Genomic DNA, 23,918 nt, shown 5'->3' with positions numbered 1-23,918 from the left:
CAGGCCATTTTTTGCAATGCGGTACTGCGTCGATTTAACTGACAATTGCGCGGTCGTGCGATGTTGTACCCAAACAAAATTGACATCCCTTTTCCCACAAATAGAGCTTTCTTTTGGTGGTATTTAATCACCTCTGCAGGTTTTTATTTTTTGCGCTATAAACAAAAGAAGAGCGACAATTTTGAAAAAAAACACAATGGGGTTTATTTATTAAAGGCAACTCCACTTTGCACTACAAGTGCACTGCAAGTGCAGTCGCTGTAGATCTGAGGGGGACATGCAAGGAAAATAAAAAACATAATTTTAGCTTGCACATGATGGATGATAAAATCAGCAGAGCTTCCCCTCATTTCAGATCTTCCCCTCAGATCCTCAGCGACTGCACTTCCAAGTGCGCTTTCAGTGCACTTGTCGTGCAAAGTGTTTTTTTCCTTTCGTAAATAATCCCCAATATCTTTTACTTTTTGCTATAATAAATATACCAATTTAAAAAAAATATGTTTTCATCAGTTTTGGCCAATACGTATTCTTATACATATTTTTGGTAAAAAAAAATCGCAATAAGTGTATATTGTTTGGTTTGCGCAAAAGTTTTAGCGTCTACAAAATAGGGGATCATTTATGGCTTTTTTATTTAGATTTTACTAGTAATGGCGGCGATCTGCGATTTTTATCAAGACTGCGATATTGTAGCGGACAGATCGGACATTTTTGACACATTTTTGGGACCATTGTCATTTATACAGTGATCAGTGCTATAAAAATGCACTGATTACTGTATAAATGTATTTATAAAAATGCTTATTGAGAGCGCAGTCATTACCCAAGGGCCTCGATGCGCTTATAGAACCAACATATCCATATACAGAAAAAAGATCTCTCATTCCAGTAGACAATAACAATCATAATCATAAAACCATATAACAAAATTTTAAAAGACAAAAAATAATACTAATATCTGACCCTAAATAGGGCTATACATTTGAAAAAATAAAAAAGTTTTTAAAAACTTCCTGAACTTTAATAGATCCTTCTCAAGTCTCATATATAGAGGTAAAGAATTCCAAAATATTGATCCTTGTACATCCAACATCCTCCCTCCGCATTTTGTTTTTCTGAATTTAGGGACAATCAAATTAGCCTGATTAGCAGATCTCAATGATCTGCTAGGAACGTAGTAAGTGAATTTTTCTTGCAGGTACCCTGGGCCTTTCCCATGGATGGCTTTGTGGACAATACAACCCACTTTAAACAAAACCTGTTCAGTAATGGGTAGCCAATGCAGGGCTTTCAAAGATGGTGTAATATGGTCCCGGCGAACCATACCCGTTAATAACCTAGCTGCAGCGTTTTGAATCAGCTGGAACTTGTGCAAGAGGGTTTTTGGAAGCCCCATATATAAGGTCCCCCCCCCCCCCCCCCATATATAAAGCATTAAAATAGTTCAGCTGACAGCCGATAAAAACATTGACCATGGGGACTTTATCCGCTTCGTCAATAAAATGGAATGTGGAACGCAGAAGTTTCAGTTGGCAGTAACACGAACTTACCACCTGATTTACCTGCGCCTTCAGTGTCAATTTGGAATCCAAAATGATTCCCAAGTCCCGGACCTGGGTAACCGGAGACGGAGATGGAATAAACGAGACCGGACAGGCGGGAGAATCAATCAAGCTAGTTTTGCTCTGATTGCTAATGATAATACATTCCGTTTTGGAGCCGTTAAGTTTTAAATAATTGGCACCCATCCAGGACTGTATTTCCTCTAAGCAGGATGCCAGATCCACCTGGACTTCCTCATTCTTGGGCAGCTTAAAGTGGAGGTTCACCCTATAAAAAAATTCTAACACTTCGAACGCCCACTCCCGCAGGATTCCCTACCTGGAAGCCGCGGTGAATTCCACGGCTAAACGATATCTACGGGGGAAAAAAAATAAAGGTCAGTGACATTTTATATGCAGCACGGTGCTGGATGCAGTGTTAGAATTTTTTTATAGGGTGAACCTCCACTTTAAAGTAAATCTGCGTGTCGTCTGCATAGACGTGAAAGCTGAGGTTATGGCGCCAGATGATATACAGCAGTGGCCTTATATAGATATTAAACATGATCAGCGATAAAGCCGAACCCCCGAGGGACCCCTTCCATGTCACTGGCAGGGAAGGAGTTAACATGAAGGGGCGATCAAGGTGTTAAATGTGTTCCCTAGGTGTGTTCTAACTGTGGGGGGATGGGACTGACTAGGGGAGATGACAGATCAGTGTTCATAAAGTGAAGGGATCACCGTTCCAGGTGAATGTGTGGGAATGGCACTCTCCTCAAGGTGGAAGCAGCAGGTGCAGGCTAAGCATATAGCAATTGGAAGAGGGAAGGTCTGAACAGCCACACTCCAATAAAAACATAAGTACAAACCACAGCAGGGTACATGATAAAAAAGCTGACGCGTTTCACACTCTCAACAGTGCTTAGTCGTACTTGGTATGAATACACAATCTGTCTCCTCTACCCTTAGAGAACCAGGATCTGTTTGTTTACACACACAGATATCAGTTCTCGCTCTGTCATGATCGATCGCAGGTGCCGGGTTGTCATTGCTCCACCTGGGCACTTGCATCGGCTCTAGTGTGGCACCACAGTTACATCGCCCAAGGGAGCCAACCTGCCACAGTCCAACTGCAGCGGCTAGTTGGGAAGGGTTTAAAATACACTATATTACCAAACGTAGCCAAGAGCTGGCTATTATGCCTGCAATTCACGGACAGTGTACAGCGTTAATTAGTGTGGGGTTGTCACCCTCCTTTCAGACTAAACTTAGAGCAGAGCAAAGCATCATAGGATGTGTAATTCAAAATGCTGAGGTTTCAATTCCAGCCGAACTGGCTTGAACTACCACTACCAGAATGCTGAGAAGACAGAACAGACTGCTATGATAGGATAGAAAAGGGCTGGCTTAGGCCTACGTCACTCTCTTGGGACCCGGCTTGGATTCTACCAGCAGGAGCTCTGTGTCAGTGTGAGCTGCTGCTGATTTGTGGCCTACACAGCGGGAAGTCGTACAGATGCATCCAGAGGGATCTCTGCGAACAGCATTGCTTCTCCACTACAGCGGTCCGGAGACTGCTCCAGATCTTCCAGCAATGCCTGCACTTCAGATCCGAGTAGGCTGTGGCATGCTGTGATGGGGTCAGACGCTATTCCCAGAGACAGAAATCAGAGGAGATCCTGAAAGAGCCTTCATCACCATTGCATGCATCGCTGCCAGCGGCTTCTGTAACTAGTGCGGTGAGTGGGCATTTGCCCATATAGATTCATTAGAACACTGTATATAGACATCATCTACTCAATCCAGCTTTCTGGTACTTGTGATGCCACTGAAGTCAGTCTTTACACTATACGAACACTGTATGCAGTCATCTATATTCTATTCACATCTTTAATAACAGCAATCCTATAGGATACAATACTATTAAAGCCATATGGGAAAACTTTGAAGTGAAATACAGAAACCTCACAGATCAGCCAACTTTGCTATACCCTACCATCCAGGATTATTATATCCACAACACTGTAAGGCTAGCTGAAGACTGCCGGATTCAAAGGAGAAACATTTCAACCTTGATATCTCCTCTTTATTTGCTCAAGTGACTAAAGTTATTTAGCACAAAAAGGTCTGCTTTCATTATCTGGAACTCCTATTTAAAGGAGCCAGCCAATTTAGATACATTATTGTGCCCAGTGTTCTATTGTGTTGTATTGATGTTAATGCCCTGTGGGTTGAGGAGACAGAAGTGAGCGAATCTGACAAAGATAAAAAAGTGCCAGTTCCCTACACTTCTGCTGACCTGTTCACAGTTTGACTAAATTAGGATCATACTAGGTATTGTGTACTTCTTTATTATAGCAAGGTTTAAGTTACCAAATAGCCTTTTCCTTAGTGGTATATTGTTCAGATAGATAAGAATACCTGTATGATCTACAGTTTTGCACTTTAAAGTGTCCCTTTTACTACAGTAAACAACAAACTGTTTCATTGATATTGTGTAAGTCTCTTATTATTGGTAATAGTTGGTGCAAAAAATAACCGAACTCAGGGTGTCAGAGGTGATGAAGGATTTGCAGAGTCAGAGCAACCAGTGGGGTACAGATTCTATCAGTGGCCATTACGAGGATAGCACTACACAAAAGTATTGGGACGCTGGCCTTTACACACACATGAACTTTAATTACATCCCAGTCTTAGTCCGTAGGGTTCAAGATTGAGTTGGCCCACCCTATAACTGCTTCAACTCTTCTGTGAAGACTGTCCACAAGGCTTGGGAGTGTGTTTATGGAAATGTATGACCATTCTTCCAGAAGCGCAAAGGTGTTCTATCGGGCTGAGGTCAGGACTCCCTGCAGGCCAGTCAAGTTCCTGCACCCAAAACTCACCCATCCGTGCCATTATGGACCTTGCTTTGTGCATTAGTCCAAATCATTTGGTGGAGGGGGGCTTATGGTGTGGGGTTGTTTTTCAGGGGTTGGCTTGGCCCCTTGGTTCCAGTGAAGGGAGCTCAAAAGGCGTCAGCATACCAAGACATTTTAGACAATTTCATGCTCCCAACTTTGTGGGAACAGTTTGGGCATGGCTGCGCACCAGTGAACAAACAAGATCCATAAAGACATGGATGAGCAAGTTGGGGTGGAGGAACTTGACTGGCCTACATAGAGTCCTGACCTCAACCCAATAGAACACCTTGGGGATGAATTAGAGCTGAGACTGCAAGCCGGGCCATCTCGTCCCGATCAGTGCCTGACTTTACAAATGCACTTCTGGAAGAATGGTCAAACATTCCTATAGAGGTATACTCCTATACTCCTAAACCTTGTTTGACGCCCCCCCCCCCCCCCTTAAAAAAAATGGAGCACCAGTCGCCACTGGTCATTGGTCCGAATCCCAACCAAAGCAACTCCTGCCTGGAGTCTGCATGTTCTCCCTGTGCCTGTCTTTGTTTTCCGATTACCTCCCACACTCCACTTAGGCCTCGTACACGCGACCGAGTTTTATTGCCGAGGAAACCGGTCGTGTGTACATTTTTCGACGAGGAAAGTGTTGAGGATCCCGTCGAGCCAAAAAGAGAGCATGTCTTCTTTTTCCTCGACGGGAATGGAGAAACTTGCCTTGTCGAGTTCCTCGACAGCCTAACAAGGAACTCGACCTCGAAAACTCTGTGTTTCGCCTGTCGAGTTCCTCGGTCGTGTGTACGAGGCTTAATACATGAGCCCAGAAGAAAAAGACTCCTAGGAACTATTTTAGAATATTGAAAACGTAATTAAAAAAAAAAACACATAAATCCATTAACTCAGACAATATTTTGTTTATTTATTCACTTTTATATCTTTGTATAAAACAACATTAATTTTGGATGTGTTTTTACGTTTGATAAACGTGTGCAATAAAGTCATATAACATTTTAATTTAGGTATTTAAGGCACTACTATAGAATGTTATTGTACAAAAAAAAAAAAACAAGAATAAATACAGTTTCTGTATGAACACAAAGTAATGTACATAGCCCCATAGCACTATGGGAAAATAATGATCCTTCTAGAAAAAGAAGATGTTAAGACAATATATATATGAGATTGCATTGTGAAAAAAAAAAACGTTTCAGCACTAATAAAGGTCTGACAATCATTGTAATTGTAATATAAAACTATACATTGGAACTATACATTGTAATCCTTCCTATACTCAGGTAGTAAGATACCTACAAAGTTTGTTCTGACACTGCACAAGAACAATTTTTTTTTTTTTACAGAGTTAGGTAAAAGGTTAGAAAAAAAGGAATACATTTATGGAAGGCACTCACTAGATTGAAATATTAATCCTTGCCATCCCACCGTGGGATGGCATTAAGGCCATGTCACGCTAGCGATTTTAGTCATACCTCATTAGCGGCATTGAGCTGCAACTGACACCTTCCCTAATGGGCGATGCTCCTTCGTGGCAGACCCTTGCTCATTACTAAGGGGACAGCGACATCTCACTGTTCTGATCAGCAAGGGAGCAACCCCATAGGAGGAGGTAAGTGATCTCTAATGCCCTGTGCACACGATCTGGCTTTTGTCCGACCAAACTCACATCGAAATTCCGACGGAATTCCATCAGAGGAAAAGAGAACATGTTCTCTATGTAAACTCCGATGGAATTCCTCAGAATTTCCGATAGAAAAACTCAGATGGGCATACACACGGTCGGAATTTCCGATGGAAAAAGTCTGTCTGACTTTTTTCATCGGAAATTCTGATCGTGTGTACGAGGCATTGGAGATCCTTTCACTGCTAAGACGTCACCCCAAATGGGGCAAAAATAAATGTTGTGCCCCCTCTACTTTAGGCATTTTCTATTATTTCTTTCATTGCATGGATACCCACCTAATGAGTAAACTCAGCTCAAGTCAACTGAGGTCAAACATCCAGTCACCTACAGGAGATGATGGGAAGTTTGGACTGAAAACAGTTCCACACTTGCCAACTTGCCCTAGCCATTGCAGACTGTCCAGCCTGCAGAAATCAGCAACATGCTGAATTGCAACACAGCAGCTTCTAATACATTATATTACCAAAAGTTTTGGGACGCCTGCCTTTAATTGCATGCCAGTCTTAGTCCGTAGGGTTAAATATTGAGTTGGCCCACCCTTTGTAGCTATAACAGCTTCAACTCTTCTAGGAAGGCTGTCCACAAGGTTTAGGAGTGTGTCTATGGGAATGTTTTACCATTCTTCCAGAAGAGCACTTGTGAGGTCAGGCACTGATGTTGGAGAGAAGGCCTGGCTCGCAGTCTCTAACCTAACTCATCCCAAACTAGACCCCTTCTCTCCCTTGCGGGAACATTGGGGTTGATTTACTAAAACTGAAGAGTGCAAAATGTGGTGCAGTTCTGCAAAAAAAACAATCAGCTTCCATTTTTTTTTGTCAAAGCTTAATTGAACAAGCTGAAGTTACAGGCTGATTGGCTACCATGTAGAGCTGCACCAGATTTTGCACACTCCAGTTTTAGTAAATCAACCCCATTGTGTAGTAACCTATCCATCCTCTCAGTGGCACAAGGGGTCTCAAATATCAAGCCATGCTTATCATCAAATATCTCCTCAATTAAGGCCAATAGGTAGGGAGGTTGAATTGCGTAAGAGCGAAAGTCACTAGTATGGTGATCCTTAAAACTGATGTTTCACTGAGTGAAATGTTCACTGCTCATTGGAATTTCTTGCATGAAATCCGTCCTGCTGCAAAAGGTTATTGAAAAGCACTAATTTTCAACCCTAGCATAGCCCCACACAGCTCATACTCACCCCTGTATCACATCAGGGCATTGAGTCAAGGGCAGAAAATGTCCTATTTATGGCCCACCCTAAGTTTTATGAGATTAGTGGTCATTACAAAGCTGTTCTGTTCTAGAGACACATTGAAGTTAATTTACCAATGAAAACTAGACAGTGCACTTTGCAAAGTGTAGTTGCCTTCGGCAAGTTCCTTTGCTTCAGAGCTTAGTAAATGAGCAGAAGCTCTGCTGTCTTCCATCATGCAATCAGGTGCAAGCAAAATGCATTTTTTTTTATATTTTTCTTGCATGTGATAGGGTATTCTTTGCAAGTGAAGATTTACCTAATTTACCAAGCTCTGGAGCAACTGCACTTGCAGGGTGCAATTGCACTTTGCAAAGTGCACAGTCTATTTGCCTTTAGTAAATCAATCCCATTGATCGTCAAAGGAAGTGGAGAAGTTTCTGCCTCTCAAAATGTTTTTAGAGTGTGTAACAACTGTTAAAGTAGAAGTCCACCCTAACACTTAAATTCCTACATCTACAGACATCCACGATCTAACACTAGACTATCTAGCCCTGTAAGGAAGAATTCGCTATACATACCTTTTTTGAAGCCGTTCTGGTCCAGTCTCCAGCGACAGAAGCTCTGCAGAGGACACGGCCCACAACGGCTGTGAAATGAATGGGAAGTGATGTCACCCATAGACTTACTATGGGGCTTCCATTGTCGGCTGTGTCCTCTGCACCGATGCCACAGTGAAGCCACAGCTGACAGCTCAGCGTGGGATCAATTCAGATCAGTTTCAAAAAAGGTATGTATACTGATTTATTCTTTACAGGGCTAGACAGGTTAGATCGCGGATGTCTGTAGGTGCTGGGATTTTAGTGTTAGGGTGAACCTCTACTTTAAACTTTTTTTTTCTGGATAACTGGATAAAAAAGAAAGCTTTAACGTATTTCAAAAAAATTAACAGCCATAGAATTTTGGGGACATTCCTCTAAATGTGCAAACTATAGACAATTTGAAAAATGGTACAGTTTAAAAACAATATTTAAAAATGTTTTAAATTCTACTTAATCACTTACAAAATCAGGGACACTTCTATGAGAACTAAATTCACTTTAAATAAAGCAGCTGTCTAGCTGTCACCTCAAGTGCTTAAATAATAGTGACAATAGGTATACTGTATAATGTTCACTTGGCTCCAATTGTGCCGCGTCTTTACCAAATCAATAAAGTAAAGCCGGTCATACACCACTAAATCTTCGCACAGAAATTCAGAAAAAAAATTGGCCAGCATTTGACAGCAGCATTAAGGCTATGAGAAATTTTGTATAAAAATCACAAAAAATCTCTGAAAAAAGCCATGGCAATGTTTTGAATTTAATGTTCCGATTTCATAAAACACATGGCATTTCAATGTATGTATGTACTTTATGTAATGTATGTAGCAAGTATAATTTTTCTTGAATTCTCAATCACATTTACAGTTAGACATTTGTGCGTTAGAAAGTTTTTTCCATCCATGATTTTTCTTGTCATTGCGACCAAAAGCAATCATCACAGCGATCCTATTAGCTTTTAGAAAATCAAACGAACATTCCAAAATTCTACTGGTGCATGGACAGCTTTAATATTAAAAATGGTAGAAACCTACTTGGACAGAGATTACTGGAGCCGTTGCTATCCAATGCCTAAACCAGAATAAATATAAAACATCTATTTCCTTTAAAAATACTGACAATAACATTTACAAATGAATTTTTTTTAATCACTGAGTGTATTTTTTTTTTCTTCAAAAGCAGCATTTCTTCTTCTTCCAAACAGCAAACTATAACATTTGCTCTCTATCAGATTATCTGGAAGTCTAGATATTTACACCTATTTGCTATCTTCAATAACCATGCTCTAATCATCCACAAATTCTTAAGCACATTTGGTGAAATAGTTCCAAGATATGTGAATCTACAGGGTCTTAAAGTGTTTGCCTAGGAAAAAATAATAATAATAATCATTACATCATAGAAGTACATGCACATTTCCCCATGTTGTGTCCTAAAAATGCTTCAAAAACAGGAAAATACCAATTAATCTGCCAGAAAGCCAATGAGCTCCCACGTTTCTGTTTGAGTTAACAAAACAGTGAATGTCTTGTATTGAAATCCCAAGAAGTGCCATCAGTTCTGCCCAGTTCTTCCCTTTTGGACTACAGAGTCCCCCTCCTTTTCTTGCGGAGATGAAAACAGTAGGGTTGATTTACTAAAGGCAAATAGACTGTGCACTTTGCAAAGTGCAGTTGCACTCTGCAAGTATTGTTGCTCCAGAGCTTAGTAAAGGAGGTGAGGCTTCACTTTGCAAAGAATACCCAATCACATACAAGGAAAATAAAAAAACTGATGTGTAAGGTAAAGTCTACAGGTTTGGAAAGATCAACTTGTAAATGGATAGAAAACTGGCTAAAAAAAACAAATTCAGAGAGTCGTGGTTAATGATTCTTACTCTGAATGGTCTAAGGTTATCAGTGGTGTACCCCAAGGTTGTAATATCTTTATAATTGATAATGGGTCTGGGATTAAAAGTAAAATGTATGTCTTTGCAAATGACACCAAGCTATGCAGTGGAATAACATCCTTACAGAACGTTTCCAATTTACAAGCTGGCCTCAATGCTCTGTCTAATTGGGTAACTAAGTGGCAAATTGAGATTTATGGTTGATAAATGTAAAGTTATGCACTCGGGGGCTAGGAATATGCATGCATGATACATATTAGAGTACAACTGTGGGAATCAATGGTGGAGAAGGATCAAGACTGGGGGTTTTGGTAGATCATAAGCTCAATGATAGCATGCAATGCCAAGTTGCGGTTTCCAAAGCGAGCAAAGTCCTTTCTTGTATTAAGAGAGGTATGGACTCCAGAGAGCAAGATAACATTTTGCCCCTTTTCAAATCATTAGTAAGACCTCATCTGGAATATGCAGTTCTCAAAAAGGATATTGGGGAACTGGAGAAAGTGCAGATAAGGGCAACCAAACTGATAAGAGGCATGGAGGAGCTCAGCTATGAGGGAGGATTAGAGGAACTGAATTTAGTCACTCTTGAGAAGAGGAGATTAATAAGGGATATGGTCAACATGTACAAATATAACATAAGTGGTCCATATAGAAAACTTGGTGTTGAGTTATTCACTTTAAGATCATCACAGAGGACAAGGGGACACTCTTTATGTCTAGAGGAAAAAAAGATTTCATCTCCAAATACGGAAAGGTTTCTTCATAGTAAGAGCTGTGAAAATGTGGAATAGACTCCCTCCAGAGGTGGTTCTGGCCAGCTCAGTAGATTGCTTTAAAAAAGGCCTGGATTCTGTCCTAAATGTACATAATGTAATTGGGTACTAACATTTATAGGTAAAGTTGATCCAGGGAAAATTCGATTGCCTCTCGGAAGTTTAGGAAGGATTTTTTTCCCCTTCTGGAGCAAATTGGATCATGCTTTGCTGGGGTTTTTCACCTTCCTTTGGATCAACTGTGGGTGAAGGATTGTGTATATGGGATTGTATTTTTTCCTTTTTTGCTTGAACTGGATGGACTTGTATGTTTTTTCAACCTGACTAACTATGTAACAGTTAGTTTAGTGTACTTGCTGAGACAAAACATGGGAAAAGTGCATATATTACAGAGATGTACTGCATATGTATTTTTTTTTTTTTGCCCAGACATACGTTTTAAATGCTATGTGAGGCCAAAATCAATCTGTGGCAGCCTTCGTTACCTAAATAATTACTCATGAGAGTGCCATAGTAACAGGGTTATCCCAATCCCAATTGATCTACAACTTGGTTTATACATGACAGTGATATCTGCAGCAAATAAAGTCAATCATCAGCCTTTGAACAACTCCAGACGTTCCAACACAGTTACAGATGTACACAACATTGAAGAGACAGTTCCAATGTTCGTAACTGAAAGAAATGGCAGCTTGATTAATTGATAGAACCTTAAATGGTTATTGGGAAAACAAAGGGTAGCTAGGCTCCGGATTTTAGGCCCATGTGGCTTTTAACTCCACCCATGACCAACAGTTTGCTGTAAAAGTAAACAGAACATGGAGGCAATCCTGTTTTATCCTTCAGACCTCAGTGAATAGTCTCCATCAGATGGATACACTTCAGTGTCATGAACACTTGTTATAATGCAAAGTGGCAGCGTTTACTTTGTATTGATGGGGCGTATGATGTTAGTAGCAACTGTGTTTCCTCTTCTTAAATGCACAATACTATGAAAGTTTTCAGTAATTGTAAAAATTGAGTTCCATTATCATCCATTTGCTTAATAATCCAGGAACAGTCAAAGGCAGGATTATCTAAAGAGGAAGGTGGTGGCTGGATCTGGAGCAGGTGGTGTCAGGATAAAGTCCTTATAACTGTGATGATACATAGAGTTAATGTGGCAGATAAGGCAACAGAAAGTGTGGAGATGTATTTTGGGACTGCACTGCTTTGCACACTTGATATCTCCACGTACATGTCATCTTGTCCATCCTGACGCCACAACAAGGAATCTATGGTCTCCTCTCCGTTGATGTCCCTTGTATTAGATGGCATTATGGTTGTACTGAAAGAAAACAGAACAAGATATTTGTCACTATAATGATTGGAGAACCCATATAATCATATAAGCTAAATATCAATAAATAAATGCAATGCTTGACTGGGCATTGGCTTAGCATTTGAATTCGCAATCCACTCGCCCACATGGAGAAATTTTGCCCCTATAAGGTGGCAATAAGTCACAGCAGCTTATTTCAGAAGAAAACTACAGCAATACAAATAACATAAATAACACAAATCACATTATCAGCATTTTAAACAGCATGGAAATTGGTATCTTGCACAATCAGATCACCAGTTGTACAATAATTGACCACACTCCGACCATGCAGTAAGGAAAATAAAACTCCCTTTTTTTGGTCTCACGTATGCCTCTAAAAAAATGTATTATCTGAATATCAAAAAAGACAAAATTTAGGTGCCGCTCAGGTAGCAAGGTATAGTCCAACTAGACCGCTGTGAGTGCAGGCAGGTACATTGAGCTTGTCCTAGCTCCAAGCTGTAGCAGTGTGAAAGGAAAAGGTCCATGAGCCTCACATCATGAAGCAGACCTATGTGCATGAAGTGAGATGAATGGCAGCCTCAGCATTGGGGCGTGGCCTGGTTGGAGTCCAGGATGAGGCTGCCATTCGTCTCATTCATGCACATGGGTCTGCTTCAAGATGTGTGGCTTATGGACCTTTTGCTCAAAAATGGAAAATGAAACTAGAATCTCCCATACTGTGGTCATCAGAAAACAGACAATCAGGAAGTGTCCAGAACAGAGAAGGATTACAGCAACATCAGAGCAAAAACGAACAATGAGGACATGAAACCAGGACTGCAGTAAGGTAAAGGAAGCTATTTAGCTAAAAAAAAATCCCTTTAGTGACCCTTTAACCCTGATGTGGTGATGAGCAATGCTAGTTAAATAAAAAAAAGCCATTGGGACAAGTGTTCTGTAAGCTGCAATCTTTAATAATCTTTTAATCCTTTCAATTTGTATGATTTATTTGACAAAGGCGGTATTTCTGCTATACTAACTGACTAGATGTTATCCTTGAGCTAATAACCTTAAAATATCTATTCAAATAAAAAAAAAATTGTTTAAATACTCTTAAAAGGTTTAGTTCACCTTTACAAAAACTAACAACATACAACCTCCCCACCCACCTTTTCCCCACTGTACTTACCTCTGGCGATCCTGCAGCCTGTCCAGCGGTCTGCTATAATAAACATCTACAATTGTTAACTGTCCCTAAGTGTTGCCGTAAAAAAGTATACTTTTCGTGTTTTATTCCTCTGCAAAAATAGCTGTGCCTACATCCTCATAGCTGTATAATAGTATTAATGTTATTATACAGCATTTATATAGTGCTGACAGTTTACACAGCGCTTTACAATTTAAGGGCAGACAGTACAAATACAATACACTTTAATACAGTAGGAATCAGAGGACCCTGCTTGTTAGAGCTTACAATCTGCAGAGTGAGAGGCACTGCTGACGTGACTGGTAGTCTCATGAGATATGGAGTAAAATTCTATAATATTACTACGTTGCTGCTTGCTGAAGTGGAAGCTGTATCTGAGGACCTGCATCTGCTTCCTTTATTCTGTGAATCTATGTTCTCTAATGCTGTTTCCTGAATATTCCCCCATCAGTGCTTTAAGAAATCAGAAAGGAGGGCATCACATTGACAACATGAAGAAGCAAAGCCTTGCCTCTACCAACATGGACTCCTCCACACAGAGGCACAAGGCAGAATAAGGCAATCAGTAAAGCAGAATCGGTCATCTACCAAGTGCCTACACACACTACTGGTACTAGTTCTTTGTTTTCTGCTTTTCTTTTTTTAGACACATCCTCTACAGTTCAGGTCTTCTTTAATTATCAGCCTCAATTGTTTTGTTATCTAACCCTATGTCATACTCTACAGAGACTCTTCTTCCTACCTGACGCTCCTCATTCTTTTCTGCCTCGTTTTCTACACACCTCTATGACAGGCACATTCTGTGGCCCGATACTGTGCCATTTATGGGACAGCTGCTGACAGCCAACAAAGCGCCACACTCAGAGCTGCAGGCCTAGCTGTCAGAGCTATTTGCTCACAGGCTGATAATGTTGTTATCTAGTGACGAGTCTGTACTGCATTGTGAACACGGTTTGTGGGTCTATCTTATCCAGCTCTTGGCTGTGATGCGTGAGAAAGAATGTTTATTGTTACAGAATGACCCCTCGCTACAATGGAAGGCAGGTACACAACACATATAACTCACATAAATTTCTGTAATAGTGGGCCAGATTTTCGTACCTTTGCGGCGGCGCAACGTAACCCGTTTACGTTACACTGCCGCAAGTTTTCAGTGTAAGTGCCTGATCCACAAAGCACTTACCTGTAAACTTGCGGCAGTGTATCGTAAACACGTCCGGCGCAAGCCCGCCCAATTCAAATGGGGCGTGTAACATTTAAATTAGGCGCACTCCCGCGCCGGACGTACTGCGCATGCTCAGTTTGGAAATTCCCGCCGTGCTTTGCGCGATGTGACGTCATTTTTTAGAACGGCGACGTGCGTAGCGTCCATTCGTATTCCCGGACGTCTTACGCCAAAACAAAAAAAAATTGAAATTCGACACAGGAACGACGGCCATACTTTAACATGGCTCGACTAAAGTTAAGCCATGTTAAAGCAGGTGTAAATTTGCGACGGGAAAAATTACTAGCGACGACGTAACGACCGCGAAAACCGTCGTGGATCGCCGTAAATGCTCATTAGCATACCCGACGCAGGAAAACGACGCAAACTCCACCCAGCGGCGGCCGAGGTACTGCATCCTAAGATCCGACGGTGTAAGTCAATTACACCTGTCGGATCTTAGGGCCATCTATGCGGAACTGATTCTATGAATCAGTCGCATAGATACTCTGAGAGATACGACGGCGTATCAGAGATACGACGGCGTATCAGAGATACGCCGTCGTATCTCTTCTGTGAATCTGGCCCACTGTATCTAAATATTACAGAAATATAAGTCATATTTCAGTTTCTTCATAATGACCTTTAATGTCATGTGCTGTTATATGGTAATTCTGGGTAGCAGTACCAAAGGTACCTGTTCAGTTATGGACCCAGAATCCAGACCCCTTCAACACAACACCTTCCTATTTAACTGTGAGCCTGTATCGTTCCTGCTACTGTACATCCAGCCCTGTGGGCCCAAAAGAAGCTTTAGTGTATATTGGATCAGAGTCTTCTGCCACGGGAATCTGGCAACTACATGGTTTTAGAGTGGGACTGCTTGTTCCTGGAGTAGAGGATTCCAGCATAGAATATATAATTTGTCAAAATGGGAGTTAGTTCTAGCCATTACTTTATTGGGGTTAGGCCAAGTGTTAGAGCTGGAGGGGGGCTTCAGTGCTAAGGTCTTGTTTTAGAGGTTTCGTGTTCATGGAAGGTTAAGTGACAGAGGCCATTTTAGGGATTAGAAAGTGTTAGAATTGGGGTTGTTTAAGTGGTAAGAGCATGCTTTATGGAGTTAAGGGTGGGGAGGGTTACGTTTTATAAGTTAAAGTATTAAATCACCTACGCCAGGGGTGTCAAACTCAATTTAATTGTGGACCGCATCAGCATTATGATTGTTCAGTTGACGGTTGTATCTGTAAGATTAGATGTCCAGCGCATCCCCTCCCTTTGTATCTCAAGCCAAAACATTTTTCAGCTGGAGTAGGGAATCATAAACTTTAAGGTTTTTTTGCAGTCTGTGTCCTGTTGAGGCGATTTTCCTAGACTTTATGCCCAAGAGACATGTGAGACTGGTGCTGAAAACTACAAATGTCAGGCTCCTACCTCTCACAACAAGACTTTTGAATGCATACCATTTTATACTTCCAAGAGTTTAACTATGGAGTTTACTTGAGACTTCTGTAGAGAACCTAAAGTACATCTGTGCCAAACTATGGACAATAAACTATTACAGCCATCCCTGACCATTCATGCTGCTTTTCAAGTGATGGTATTCATTCTCTAAGATCAAAAGAAAGACTGAAGTAGGTTTCAATTGTTTTTTAACAAATTAAAAACATCTGTCAGTGTTGCGAACTTTGAAAATACATTTCTCCACACTGCTTATTGATACATGGATGAATAACGCTATTTTTTTTACCGCCTGTTCAGAATCTGTAAATACGTTAGTGCACATGATCCAAGCACAGGTACACGTTAATGCTGATATTCCTTTCAACTCTTGTATATCTTCATTACATTGTTATCTGGACAGAGTTCAGGTCTAATATTTTGATTTTTATTCTCCAATACCTGTGTAGAAAGGATGTCTTCTGCTCTAAATGTTATCTATGCTCATTCAGATTAACCTGCAGATGAACATGCCATACTTGAGCTTTTGAGTGGACACTGAAGGTGGGGGGGGGGGAGAGAAAGGAATCCACTGGCTTTTGCATTTATGCATTCATTCCACCGTTGTAACATGGGTTTTAACATCTGGTTCTTAAGGGGCCCACAGATGAAGGTTATTAATCCTTCCATTACAAAAATGCATTTTAGATTTTAGTCAATCTCCAAATCTTCCCCAGATAAAATTTTATCTTAAGAAGGTTTTCATTTCATACAAGGAAGATTGTTCAAAACAGCAAAAATATATATATAGATGAGACAAGTGTTCTTCATACATAACTCATGCAACATGCGTGGCGGCACATTGCCAAAGAGCAAACACGTAGAAAGATATATACAACTGCATACATTCGGGTACAAAGCTAAGTGTTCAATAGCACGACAAGTAGCAGATGTGTACCCATCAAAGAGATTACACAAACTACACAACTGTCAGAGGATATATATTACTCATACAGTCAAATAAAAAACGAAAAACAGCAACAAAGACATGCCAGCGGTAATAAGAAACATCTTATTTCTGATTTCATCGGAACATATGGAAATTGCAGAATACATTCTAAAAATACTTTTTATTTATTTTTTACAAAAATGGTGCCTTTCTTGTCAAGGTTGCAAAGGACCTGATGTATCTAAGTGTCATTGCTAAGAAGAGTAGTTCCTTCCCTACATTCACCTATTATATTCAAACCTGTCCTAAGGGTTAAATCTGACTGATTTCTGCAGGGAAATAATTTTAGTTTCTCACGTTGATACTTCAATACATCATCACCTAAGTATATGTTTTGCTGCGCTGATGTCTTGGTCCTAATATGTGCGTGGAGGTATGTCAGGGACATTACATTCTGATGTCTTTAAGGGCAAGGATTGATGTGACTGTTCTATGCATGTGCTTGCAGAATCTATCAGCGTTATAAAATGAATACAATAAGTACATTTCAGAAGTGAGAGCTTTGTCAGTCAATATTGTCTTCAAGGACACTCTCAAACTGTAACTTTCTCATTGTCATTAGGTCTTGGTTCAAACAAGGACAGCAATTGAATTCCAAAAAACAACAAGAACTGCACCCACAGCAATTAAAGTGGAACTATGGACAAAAATGATACAGCTGGATGCAATTGTTTTTTAGTCCCCCCTATAACAGTTTTGTTACTTGTTGATCATGCCAGTACAGTCGTTATTTTTCCCCTTTCTTTAACAACGAGGCAATGGTGTTTGTTCAGCAGTGAAATCACACAGCAGCATGGTCACCTTATGGACAGGGGTAATTTTAGATGGATATGCAGTTCTAGAGCATGGTTTCTCAATCAGGGTTCCTCCAGAGCTTTCTAGGGGTTCCTTGAGCAATGAGAAATGCCTGCCTCTTAGACAAGTTCCCATTGATAACACTGAGCTGTTTAGCTTTCTTTAAAGGGTTAATTCTTTCCAATTAAAACAAGTGTAAAGCCTCATATACACGCACGGTTTTCTCGGCAAGAAAGTTGCTGTCAGAGCTTTCTTGCCGACTAAACTGTGCGTGTGTACGAGGCTTTGAGGTTTCTCGTCAAGAAAACTGCCCAGAATCTCGACAAGAAAAATAGAGAACCTGCTCTCTATTTTCTCGGCAGTGTTTTCCTGCCGAAAAACCCGAGCATGTGTATACTTACCTTTCCATTGAAACCCGCACATGCTCGAAATGACTCTGACGCATGCGCGGTAGCTTCCAAGGCATAGGTAGGATGAAGCAAGATGGTGGCGACGGCATTGAATGTGACGAGCGCACGCTCGTCATAGTCGATGACGTTACCACATTTGTGCCATTCAAAAGAACGGCGGTTCTTTTGAATGGCCCGTGTGTACACTCAGCCAGGAAGAGAATCTTGCCAAAAATCTCGTCAGGAAAAACGTTTTTTTTTCTGAAGAGATTCTGGGCCGTGTGTACAGGGCTTAAAGCGGAGTTCCACCCAAAAGTGGAACTTCCGCTTAATCCACTCTTCGCCCCCTTACATGCCACATTTGGCATGTCGTTTTTTGGGGGGGGGGGGAGTGGGGGCTTCAGGAGGAGTGGGACTTCCTGTCCCACTTCCTCCTTCCGCCGAGGGGCTGCTAAGGCGAATAGTCATATCTCCTTTTGGCAGCCCCTCCCTGTAGGCGATCGCCTGGGACACGTGACAGGTCCCGGACATGAAGCCGACAGCTGTCACGGCCGGGTGCCCACACTTAGAATGAAGACGCCGGCCGGAGAGGGGGGGAGAGGAGCGGAGCCCTGGCCGGCGCGTCGCTGGAACTTGGAGCAGGTGAGTATGTTTATTAACCTCCCTGGCGGTATGATTCTGTCAGAAAAAACATGCTAAAAGCGGTACAATTATTTGCAAGGAAATTTGGCGTTTTATATTGTAGGTCTGTAATTTTTAGAAATAACTCACTTAAATCTGACCAAACAAGCTTCTAATAGGCATCCCGGGTATGACATTTTTTTAAAAACAAAATTATAAATTATAATATAATAAATAATTATAAATAATTATAACAAATAATAATATAATTATAATAACAATTATTCAATAATGTAATCAAATCAAAATCACTGAAATTTGCTCAGTTGCAGAATTGTTGCTGTCATTATTTTTTTTTTTTTATGACGAATTTCCCCACAAATCGCTATCGCACAATTCTGCAAGTGATTATAATTTATTATCGCTGTTTTTTAGCTGATCTAAAACTATTTTTGACATAAAGGGACACTTTTGGTTGCTATGGACAATCTACAGTTTGCAGGGAGAAAGAAACGTTTTTATTATATAAAATGACATGCATGACACAGGACAGACCACTAGGGACAGGGGGGGTGTGTTTTTTTTACATACAGTACTGTAATCTATAAGATTACAGTATACTGTATGTAAGGTGTTTGTTTACTTTTTTGAATTTGGCGCCGTTCTCCGTCCCCGTGCGTCGTAACGTCGCAGGGAACGGAGATCGGCGTCACACGGAGGCACTGTGTGAATCGAGCGAGGTCCCACTCGCTCACACAGCGCGGTGGCATCGCTGGATCCAGGGACAAGGTAAGTAACTTGTGCCTGTGGATCTAGCGAGGCAAGCCCGTGACTGACACGGGGTTACCGCTCGCAGCAGGAAAATCTAACCCCGTGTCAGACACGGGAAGACCGCCAGGCAGGTTAAAAGCCAGCAGCTACACTTTTTGTAGCTGCTGACTTAATAAATATTAAAAATTACTGGAACACCCCTTTAAGGACCATTTTTCCCACTGACCATGACACAAATGTATCATGGGTTGTATATATAGTTATTTTTAGCAGAGGTTGCCCCAAGCCTGGAAAGTTATTTCAAGGGTTCCTCTGCGTTTAAAAGGATGAGAAAGGCTGTTCTAGATGGACGTTAATCAAAGCCTAATTTCAGCCAAATTAAAAAACAGAAAAATCAGTACAAGGCACATAACTTACATACAGTAGGTTTAGTTTCTTGTATTGATGCCTCTTCTTTCAGGTGAAATCCAACTCCAGCCATGCTCCCTACCAGGGCTTTTTTTCTTTAGAGAATAGATGCAGGAAATCCCTCCTTCTGAGTAACTCCTTGTCTCTGCCCCTACCCCAACCCTCTTCTGAGCACCGTCCATTTTGGAGAGTACAGAACCAAGTACCTTTTTTGTGGTGCTAAATAATTTATATGGAATTTGTTAATGATAACAAGAAAAGCAGTAAAATAGATCCTCTGCAACCAGCATCAATAGACCCCACCCCAGCAACGAGACCCCCCCAGCAACAATGGACTGCCCGTTACAAAATAACACTCCCGCAACAATAGATCCACCTCTGCAACAATAGACACAGCAACATCAACAGATTTCCCAGCAGCCAGAAACAATAGACCTTTCCCTCAACAATTGACCCCTCCCCCAGCAACATGTGAGTATCCACCACTGAAAACGAATATTGCACTTACTAGAGTGCTATATCAGCAAAGCATGTATACTCCAAGTATTGGGTATGGAAGCAGTTCAGAAGACCCCACATCACCGCCTCTCGATGGTACAAAGTTGATACTCACTCAATTGTATTAAGATTCCAATGGATCATAAAAGCAAAAAGAGCCTCCACATAGCGTAAAACTGTATAAGGTGTGTTTATTAAAACAAGGTAGAAAACTTACATCACATCCATGGAAAGTGAGCTTGTCATAAAGAAAACACAATGGCAGCATGTAGGATGCAATGGCCTGGAAAGAATGTAGACCCAACGTATTTCGTCTGCAAAGACATCAATCGGGGTCTCATAAAACCCTCCCCCTACAAAAAAACAAAACACCAGCAACAATATCCCCCCCCACCCGCAAAAATATATCCCCTCCAGTGACAATAGATCCCCCGGCGGCCAGAATCAATAGACCCCGGAGCACACCCCAACATCCATTGCCATTACATACATTGGAGGTTCCATAATGACTAAAAGAAGAAACTACGATCCCCCACGTTCCCGCTGAAAAAAAGCTGTGCAGATAAGAGATTAAGGGATTTCAAATCCCCAGACAGGTGAAGTGGCATCCCGGTGTCTGCCAACGGGTGATCACGGGACTCTGGTACAGGGGGATGGGGAGGGGATCCAACGTAAGGTCACCTTTCAGATTTTCTGTAAAGGTAAACATAAACTTTAAAGAACAAATCCAGCTATGGCTATTGGTCCAGCTTGGACCAATGTAACTATGTATATACTACACTTGGCTGATCCCCCAGCAAGCTGGAAATCACTGAAGTAGACACTGCATCTCCAATGACCTCAACTTGTTTCTGAGTCCCATCCCGAGTGGCTGCACTCCTGCTTACTAAACACATAAGGTCTACTGTTTGGTGGGGCAGTGACGTCATGCTCTCTGCCTCGTCTAATCAAAGAATGCTTCACATTTACAAAGCATTCTCTAAATGGCACCCATGCTGAGTGGCCAACCTCCTGTGCTCACAATGCATCACAGGAGGTATATACAGTACATAGTTACATTTCCATCCGACAAAGTGTAGGACTTTTGTCTGAAGCCTCGTACACACGACCGAGGAACTTGACGGGCGAAACACATAGTTTTCCTCGTCGAGTTCCTTGTTAGGCTGTCGAGGAACTCGACAAGGCAAGTTTCTCCATTCCCGTTGAGGAAAAAGAAGACATGCTCTCTTTTTGGCTCGACGGGATCCTCGACAGTTTCCTCGTCGAAAAATTTACACACGACCGGTTTCCTAGGCAAAAAAAAAATCCCAAACTCGGTCGTGTGTACAAGGCCTGAAGGGCGTTGGCCAGGAACTCGTCTTGCATACAACGGCAAAGAATTTTCAGCCAACAAACAAGAAACTATGTGTTTTTTTTCAGCTCTTTAGTGCCACCCTTTGGGCAAATTATGCTAATGATGTGTTATGGTTAGCATTGCTTCCGAAGCATTTGTGTTTGTACTTTGGATTTTATTTTTTCGACAGACTTCCGTACACACAATTGGATAATCCGACAACACACATTTGTTGTCGGAAAATTTTAAAGCGTGCTACCCCAAATTTGTTGGCGTAAATTTCAACAATTGTCCGATGGAGCGTACAAAATTCCCGTCGGAAAATCTGATCATGTGTATGGGCTTTTAGGATCAACCCATAGCTGATCTTCTGATTGTTACCCAAAAAGCTGACCATGTCACTGATGGGTACTGACCAACCTGTAACAGATGGATAGATGACCAGATCTCAGACACCTTCCAGCTACCCACCAGGACAAACATACTGCAGGTAAGTCCATTGCTTGCTGCATAGGGTTGCTCTTTAATAAATGAAAAAAATAGTCAAATAAATCAGCGCAAAAATGAATAAAACCCATTTGTTCTACTGAACAGTGATATAAAAATACAGTGGAAGCATGCTATTATTATGAATGGAACAATCCTCCTTTAAAACTTTATAATTTTGAGTCTACTATTTACAAGGGAGAAATAAGAGTAGTTCATTTGTGCTGTATATTGTTCTAGGCAATAAATTTATTAGGAACCATTTAAACGTTATTAGTGGAGAAATGTATATAAAACTCAGCAGGGCACGTCTCACTCATTACTGGAATTCTATCAAGAGTCAGATTTAAAGTATATTGGGGCTCGGGCCAGGTATCAGTTACCTTTCATTTCTGCTCTTGCCGCCAAACGCCCTCTGTATAAATTTTCTCGCCAAACCTTCAATTTACTCATTTTTTTCACGTTCGCTGGAAAATAACTTTTTTAGAAACAGGGTGGTCCATCATTCTGATGTGCCTGAGTATACTACTAAATAAGTTATATTCCCCCTATGATAATGAATAAATGCCATGTCACTGGTAACACAGCATGAAATATAAACTGGGCACCTGCGTTTTTCATGGTTGGATAAAAAAATAAAAATGAATCATGCATGGGCTGCCTTATGTGGGAGGATTTGTTTCATCTCTGTGTAACATCTGAGGCTGTTCACTTCACTGGATATATGTAAAGGTTTACAAACACCTAAAGGAAATCAACAGCTCTGAGAGGTAACACTATAATGGACGTCATTATTTTGCTTCCCGCTGTGTTACTGTATTCTGCCAGCAGGGGGTGCAGAGAGCATTCTCAGATGGCAGAATACAATGGTTACTGCTAGTGGCTATGGCTGTTTGAGGAAAAATCAGACAGGCTGGTTGTACCCAAGTCAATCGATTGATTAACTTAGGTACAATCAGCCTGCCTATACAGTGTGGGGGGGGGATACTTATTTGATGCCCTGCAGATTTTGTAAATTTGCCCACTTACAAAGAAATGGAGGGCCTATAATTTTTATCATAGGTGTATTTAAAATGATAGAGACAGAATATAAACCAAAAATGCAGAAAAACATATGATGCAAATGTTATAAATTGAGTTGCAGTTCAGTGAGTAAAATAATTATTTGATCCCCTACCAACCAACAATAATTCTGGCTCCCACAGACTGGCTGGTATGTGCTCATGTGGTGCACAGATTAGTCCTGTCAGTTTAGCAAGGTGCTCCTAAGGACATCTTGTTATGTGTATAAAAGACACCTGTCCACAGAATCAAATTCTTCCATTTAAACCTCACCATCTTGGGCAAGACCACAGAGCTGTCAAAGGACATCAGAGACAAGATTGTAGACCTGCACAAGGCTGGAATGGGCTACAAGACCATCAGCAAGAAGCTTGGTGAGAAGACAACTGTTGGATCGGTGAAGCCTCATACACACAAGGCTGGGAGATATTTGCTGGGAGATATTTTTTTGCCGAGGAAACCGGTCGTGTGTACATTTTCGTCGAGGAAACTGCCGAGAAACTCGATGAGCCAAAAAGAGAACAAGTTCTCTATTTCCCCGACGGGAATGGAGAAACTTACCTTGTCAAGTTCCTCGACAGCCTAACAAGGAACTCGACGAGGAAAACGATGTGTTTCGCCCGTCGAGTTCTTCGGCCGTGTGTACGAGGCTTTATTTGGAGATGGAAGAGATACACAATAACCCTCAATCACCCATCATTCCATGGAGCTCCATTCAAGATTTTGCCTCCTGGGGTGAGGATGATCATGAGAAAAGGGAGAGATCAGCCCAGAACTACACGAGAGGAGAATGATCTCAAGGCAGT

At 41.2% G+C, this 23,918-nt stretch overlaps 1 protein-coding gene across 1 annotated transcript in view; it reads right to left on the bottom strand.

Annotated features, from left to right (window-relative positions):
- Positions 1–10,996: 10,996 nt before the first annotated feature.
- The window catches only part of TRABD2B (TraB domain containing 2B), a 352,534-nt gene continuing 339,612 nt past the window's right edge, over positions 10,997–23,918 (bottom strand). The window contains exon 7 of the mRNA XM_040360538.1: positions 10,997–11,913. Coding sequence (XP_040216472.1) covers positions 11,703–11,913 — 211 coding nt within the window. The 3' untranslated portion in view covers positions 10,997–11,702. The remainder of the gene's footprint in view (positions 11,914–23,918) is intronic.

Source organism: Rana temporaria, chromosome 7 (genome assembly GCF_905171775.1).
Source record: "Rana temporaria chromosome 7, aRanTem1.1, whole genome shotgun sequence".
Taxonomy (NCBI): domain Eukaryota; kingdom Metazoa; phylum Chordata; class Amphibia; order Anura; family Ranidae; genus Rana; species Rana temporaria.
This window is presented reverse-complemented; position numbering and strand designations above follow the sequence as displayed.